The sequence below is a fragment of the Chaetura pelagica genome, unplaced genomic scaffold (assembly GCF_000747805.2).
Source record: "Chaetura pelagica isolate M959 unplaced genomic scaffold, ChaPel_1.0 scaffold63, whole genome shotgun sequence".
Taxonomy (NCBI): Eukaryota; Metazoa; Chordata; class Aves; order Apodiformes; family Apodidae; genus Chaetura; species Chaetura pelagica.
In genome coordinates this window covers 2,864,570-2,872,108 of record NW_009952896.1, presented here as the reverse complement: position 1 = coordinate 2,872,108, position 7,539 = coordinate 2,864,570, and the positions used below count along the sequence as shown (strand labels likewise).

Genomic DNA, 7,539 nt, shown 5'->3' with positions numbered 1-7,539 from the left:
AGTATAAGCATATGTTTAATGCATTCAATAGTGGTATTAAATGGTGAAGAAAATATTTAATATACTATAATCTTTCAAAGATTCTGCAGAATGCGTAGGTCCTCTAGCTTGTATGGGGAAAGAATTTTTAAAGTGAAGAAAATGCCAGAGGTTTTATTCCAAAAGTATGCACCTGAAATTCACAAAAATTATTTTCTTTTTCCTCCCCACAGACAAAATCAGATCACTGTACCATACAACAGGTTATTGTGCCTTTTTGAATAAAGTTAGTGATCCTGATTCAAGGGGCAGCTTGTGGGGGGGGCAGTCAGTAGAGGGGTGGGGAAAAAAAGAAAACGAAATTCGCACTTTCATATATATATATCTCAGTGGCAGAGCCAACAAGTTACTCATATAGACTGCTCTAGATTTTTTAACTTTAAAACTTTATCAGACTAAAGAAAAAATCCTTATTCTCACTCCCTTAGAAGTAAAGGCAGCCTCTACCTACCTTTGATTTTCTTTTTTTTATTTTCTAGTTAAACATTATGGTCAAAAAATAAATTAAAAAAATATAAATTTCGTCTATCAATTCAGGCAACCCAAGATGTAGTGCTATTGCACCACCTTGCAGCAATACTGTGTTCGTTTCTAAAGACTCATTTCAGGGGACAAAAAAGCTAGATTAAACAAGGAGAAGAAAATTAGCTAAACAAGAAATCTGTATCAAAGATGAACCACATTTTCAAAGTTGATGCTTACTGACTAGCAACTCCTACCAGAGATGGGGAAGATGACATTCTAAAATATAAAACAGGGGGGTAGAGGAAGGCAAAACAAACCTCCCTCCCAATATAGCCATGGTTCCTTTAACAAATAACTTATAAAAATGATAGAATAATGGGGAAAAAAACCCTGAAAACAGGAAAATGCCATGGATTAACCTTGCATGATGAAAAGATTACAGTGTAGAACCTGTACTCCCCACTGAAAGTCTTTTTTTTTTTCCTACAGAAGGCTAGAATAACTGTAAGTTCTTCAAATGCCAGAATCTTTGACAGGTATCATAAACATTTATGTAATTGACTCAATATATCACATGTCAAAACATTTTTTATGACAGTAAACTGAAACATTTTCTGTGGTCACTGTACATCCAAATCCCTTTTCCCCATAATTTAAAAAGCTATGAGAACAAAGCTTTAGAAATGCATTTTAAGCATCTTCCATCCAAAATGTTATCAGTCCTGTTCCTTCCTCCCCAAAGGATACCCAAAAAAAGGGGAAAAATTACCCAAAGGATATTAATGATTACTGCATTTCTGAAGTGAAAAAAATGCAGAAAATAGTAACATTTCAAGTAGCTTGAATGTACATTATAGAAATCATACTAGCAGAAGTTTTACCCCATTCCTAAAATGGCTTATATATTATGTTCCCATAATAGCAATTTCGAGAGTCTTCCTAAAAACCCAGGAAAATTCCCACCCTGCCCCCAGGACAAGGTAGGAGGGAAAAGGACAGAAAGAGGAGACCTGGTAGGTGTAAATTTATTTAACCAATGGCATGATTTTTAAAAGGTAATATTTGACAAGACCCCAATACCGCAATTTCCTTACACGTATTACACATTGACTTTCATAGACTTTTTTTTTTTAAAGGCCATTTTTAGAAAAAAAAATACTGAGACAAGAAGAAGGCTCAACCAACCTTCTCGAACACAAAAAGTGTACAGACAATACAAGGTTTAGGAGAAAGGTCGTTCTTTTTCCCAAAGATATGCTGCATAACCATGTTCTTATAACACAGTTCTGTCTGTAAGTTCTACATTAGGGCATATCTCTATAGAAATTTATCATTAGGATACTAAGGAATAGTTTTTAACATAGACGTAAATTCTGCAATTTAGAATACCAACTTTTATCCGTGATCATTTTTTTCAAACAGGTTATTTTAAAGGGAAAAAAATTCCATTCAACAAGTTTTATTTGACTTTTACTTAGGGTTGAATACACATGAAATGTGCTTTCAATGCATAAAAATCACAGTGGATAGCAGCAAAGGACTTGGGGGAAATTAAGGAGAATTTGATCATTCACATTGTGATTAATCTGCACATTGATGAAAGATAGCTATTTCACACTTCTAAAAATAAAGTTGAAATAATTCTTTAAAAAAAAAAAAAGCCCCCCAACATACACAAAAACCCTAAAACAAACATAAATCCAAATGCATTACTTTTCTTTTACACACAAAAATGAAATATTTTTATGGCAGCAAAATATTTTGATAATAATGAAAGTCTGTAAACTGTAATTCAATCTCTTTTTGTTCTTGTCGTTCCCAAAGTGCAAGATGCAAGATTCCCACAAGCTTTCAGTAGTGCTTTTCCTGTAAATAATCCTTCATTTTGTTTGGCAAAGGCAGTTTCTGAATCAGGTCTATTCTGGTGTACTGACGTATTACAAAACGACACAGGTATTGTAAAGAGCGCACCTGCATAAACCGAGATACGGGATTTGTCAGTCTCACTGGGTAAGTTGCAGATCCAGGCAGTCGCGACCTCGAATAGCAGAAAGCTCCGTTTTCTGAGTCCCTGATTGAATGTTCAATTAGGTCAACTATAGATGTATGTCCCTCCACATCCGGTTGTTCATAAAAGCTAAACCTACCATTTGAGTGTTCAATTCTAGTGTGAAGAGTTTTTCCATGTGAACGAAAACTCAAACTTAAAAGATAACGATCATCAGAACTATCTCGAACAAGAAACGAGCCATCAGGCACATTAGCTAATTTTCCCTCTGCTTCCCAACGTGTAATTGGGCCCCAGTACCATCCTTGTTTTGCAAGTTTTTTCAGTTCTTCTGTGAGACTCGTCACAACCATAGGACCACTGTTCTGTACAGAATCATAAACTCTTCCAACTCCAGGGGCAGTGTTAGGATCAAAATTCAAATGGCAGCGCATACTTTCAGCCACATGGGCATCTGTGCCACTCAATCCATTGAAGTTCCTTTGGATTTGATTATTCTGCATTGGAGGTAGCAAAGGTGAGAGTGGAGGGACATCACTGTGATTAACTCTTGGGCTCTGTAACATGACTCCTGTGGTACCAATCAACAAACCATTCACTGTCTGGTCCACAAAGATATCTGGTGCAACAACTACATCCTGATCCACTTGGCTCTCTTCTTCATGGAAAACACTTCCCCCCACTTGAGAAGAGACAGTTGAAACTTCCATGGGTGAGGAACTATCCAGACAATAACTTTGTGATCCTTCCAAAGGATACATTCCCTCATCTAAAGGCACAGTATACTGAATGTAGTCCTGAGGCATTAATCCAATAACTACAGGCACATGTTCATCAATATGAAGATGCAAGTCCCCGTTTTGAGACTCCGCATTTTTTAACATGTTGTTTTGTTCCTGGAACACGCTGTCTGACTGCAAATCATGGAAGTCTTTTCGAACACCATTCAGTGCTGGGCTTGGATTAGAGGAATGGACCAAGGCCTTGACTTTCACTTCCATTTTGATGCAAGTCTCTTCTGAATTTGTAGGTCGAAGGGGCCACGGAGTTGGGCTGTAATGATGATTACGGAGGGAAGTGGATCTCAGAGGTCTCTGAGTTCGCACATCTTTGAAGGTTATTGGAGCAGATGAGGAAGAAAACGTGTCATCATCTGCAGAGCTTACAGATGGTGTGCTGCCTTTGCCTTTCTGTTTTTGTTTTGCTGAAAGCCTCCTTTTTAACGTACCCATTAAACTTTCGCTTTTTGATCTATTTTTGCCTCCTTTTTCATCTTCACTATTGACTTCACAGCTAGCCAAATCTTTACCGTAGCAGCTGCCAAACAAGGAGTCATCTTTTCCAAATTCACTTAACGATGGCTGCTGAACCACTACAAAATTGCTTTCATCTTTACTTTTATTTAAGTTGAAGGACTTGCGAATTGTTTTGAGACTAATTTTCTTCATTATGACAAGTTACCAAGTCTGGCTGATGAGCAGTGCTTGTGGTGATACAGCGCTAACACATGCTGAGCAGCCTCTGCCTCATTTATGTGTTTTATCCAGCCTCATTTAACTTGAAGAGCCATTTCCTGGAAACAAATAAAAAACACAATTAACTTCACAAAATAAATATTTTTTAATTATTCATATGTGTTTTCCCCCTCTCCAAAAAAGACAGAAATTGCAGTACTTAAGGAACAGGCACCAAATAAAAATAAATATGGCGAACTGACTTGGAAATTAATCAGGTTAAATAGATAGATAGAAAGACAGACAGAGAACAGGGAGGCGATTCAGGACAGCCAGCATGGCTTTACTAGAGGAAAATCCTGCCTGACCAACCTAGTGGCTTTCCACAATGGAGTGACTGCATCAGTGGACAAGGGAAGACCTATGGATGTCATCTATCTGGACATCTGCAAGGCCTTTGACACAGTCCCCCGCAACATCCTTCTCTCTAGGTTTAACAGATACCAGTTTGATGGGTGGACTGTTCAGTGGATAAGGAATTGTGGCTGGATGGTCGCATCCAGAGTGTAGTGGTCAATGGCTCAATATCCAGATTGAAAACAGTGACAAATGGTGTCCCTCAGGGATCTGTACTGGTTTAATTATGTTGACAATGGCATTGAGAGCACCCTCAGCAAGTCTGCTAATGACACAAGTTGGGTGGTGCAGTTGATATGCCAGAGGGATAGGACGCCATTCAGAGGGATCTGGACAAGCTGGAGAAGTGGGCCTAGGGGGACCTCACAAGGTTCAACAAGGCCAAGTACAGGATCCTGCACTTGGGCTGGGGGGAACCAGAGATATCAGTACAGGCTGGGGGAAGACATGCTGGAGAGCAGCCCTGTGGAAAAAGACTTGGGAATACCAATGGATCAAAAGCTGGACATGAGCCACCAATGTGCAGTTGCAGCCCAAAAGGCAAACGGCATCCTGGGCTGCATCAAAAGAAGCGTGGCCAGCAGACTGACTCTGCCCTTCTACTGTGTCCTGGTGAGACCTCACTTGCAGCACTGCATCCAGCTCTGGAGCCCCCAATACAAGAAGGCTGTGGACCTGTTGGAGCATGTCCAGAGGAGGGCAACAAAAATGATGAGAGGACTGGAGCACCTCTCTTACAAAGACAGGCTGAGGGAGTTGGGGTTGTTCAGCCTGGAGAAGATTCTGGGGGGACCTTATAGTGAGCAACCATCCAATACCTGAAAGGAGCCTATGAGAAGGCTGGGGTAGACCTGTTCACAACAGCATGTAATGACAAGACAAGGGCTAGAAAAACCTAGATTTAGGTTGGACATTAGGAAAAAGTTCCTTAATGTGAGTGTGGTGGATCACTGGAATTGGTTGCCTGGAAAGGTGGTAGAGGCCCCATCCCTGGAGACATTCAAGGTCAAGCTTGATGCGGCTCTGAGCAATCTGTTCTAGTGTGAGATGTCCCTGCTTTATTGTAGGGGGGTTGGAATAGATGATCTTTATAGGTCCCTTCCAACTCAAGATGTTCCACAATTCTATATATGTACATATTTTCAAATGCTAAGATACTTTTGTTTTCATTTTCTTATGACAGATGCATGTAGAACCATAAAATTCAATGTTTTAAAATACTGCTGTTTAATATGAGCTCCATGTGTTTGGAATAATTCGGAAATATAGAAGTACTGAAAAACAAACATGAATGGATTACATTTAGTGGGTTTTACATGCCTCAAATTTGGCATATCAGGATAGCTGATCAAGTACAGTACTTAAGAAAAAGTTACAGATGAACAGTTACATGTCAATTAAAAGTAGACTCAAAATGTCTTTTTGACTACCTATTCTGAAATCATTTGGATTTTGCCATCTTACCAGTTTACAGTACGCTTTTCACCATATGTAAATAAATGAATTTACAAAATTAATGAAAAATATAAGCTCAGAATTCTATGCTGCTCCTAAACTGATCAAGTCAGCGTGTTTGTTCATTTGATAAATTTAACTGTGTCTTTCTGTATGCTGTACCAGAAGCCTGGAAACGCTCACATTAGCCCCACTTGTGAAATCCACCATGTTCTCCTACTGCTTCTGACTGATATCCACAAGCTGATATTATTTCCACTTTACCAGTTAAGTCCCCTGATCCTTGTGGGAAGTACCTCATATTGTTTGCAACTCCTAACCTTAAAAAAGCAAGCATGGAACAAAGTAAAATCTGCCTTCCATCCTATGAATAAAAACATTACCACATTGCTGACTGGGGAGAAAAGATGTATAGAGCCCCAAACTGTCTAATTCACCCTTTTTTTTAATTAGTGTGTTTCAAAAGAATTAGTTACCTAAAGTGTGACTGAAGGAACATTTGTTCAGTTTCTCCGTAACTAAAAAATTAAACAAGTCACTTGAAAGAACAGGTTTTTCTCTCATACTAGTCTCTATTAAAATGTGGCTTTTTTACAAATTAGAAGCAAATATCTAAATATAATCTCAACAGATAAATCTCTATGGCAGCACACAGAGAAGTCAATTTTTTTTACTTTGGAAATTACTATTGATCCTGCATCAGCAAAAAAGTTATATCCACCTATCAGCTTACCAAATGCACAACTCACTACATGTATCATTGTAACATTGCATGTAAAGAAATAAAGGTTTAAAGTTCAAATAAAAACTATATAAATGACATCCATATAACCAAAAGTCTCGCTTACTCATCCACAAAAAGATGATAAACATCTAGCAGTCTGGGTCAAAGCTCTCTCCAAAGCAAACAGAACACACCTACAGATGAGAGCAAGCCTCTAAACTTTACATCTCTTACAGGTATTTTAGCCAATTCAGGAGTAAGCAAATATACCCTCAAGTCAAATACTCCAATAGACCCAGATACACTTTTTCCTTTGCATGTATTTAAAGAATATCAGTAATTCTGCATACTAACGTGTTTAGAAGAGCTGTATAAACAGTCTTTATTATATGATACACTCACACATTTGCAGGTGTAGAATTTTCCACTGTCTACATATAAAAGAGCTGAAGCAGAAGAACCCAGCATGCAACCCTTCTTGGAATACATTAAAATGAGTTACGCAACTTCTGCACAGCCCTCAGTGCTGCAACAACTTTGCTAGTATTTTGTACAAATTACAGCATCACTGAAGTCTCCCACTGATATGCTCTTCCAGTGCCACCTGCTGTACAGCGAATTTAGACAGCCTAACTAGCGATACCTCTTGAAAATCTTCTGGCAGGTATTTTGCAACTATAGACAGACTCAGAACTACGCCAACATGCTCTCAAAACCTGTTGGCTATGTATGCAGAAATACCTGGAACACAAATCTTGAAAATAGGAGACTGACACTCAGAAAAAGAACGAGATGTTAACACACAGAATAATGAGGCAGAATGAAATTCTGGCTTACGAACTTCCATCACAAATCCTGCATCTTGGAATCTTTACAATTATGCTGGTAGACGAAACATAGGCCTCTTGACAAAAACTACCAGACTACCACCCAGCAAACACCATGGACCCCTTTGTGCTTATAGAAATACTCTAAAT

At 38.6% G+C, this 7,539-nt stretch overlaps 1 protein-coding gene across 1 annotated transcript; it reads right to left on the bottom strand.

The window, feature by feature from the left end:
* Positions 1–1,750: 1,750 nt before the first annotated feature.
* Positions 1,751–4,179, bottom strand: SOCS6 (suppressor of cytokine signaling 6). Its single transcript, XM_009995629.1, has one exon. The coding sequence runs from the start codon at positions 3,958–3,960 to the stop codon at positions 2,356–2,358; it is 1,605 nt and encodes a 534-aa protein (XP_009993931.1). The 5' UTR covers positions 3,961–4,179; the 3' UTR covers positions 1,751–2,355.
* Positions 4,180–7,539: the final 3,360 nt, after the last annotated feature.

What these genes read in the sequence shown, in the direction of transcription:
- SOCS6 (XM_009995629.1), bottom strand. Translation starts at nt 3,960, where the DNA reads ATGAAGAAAATTAGTCTCAAAACAATTCGCAAGTCCTTCAACTTAAAT.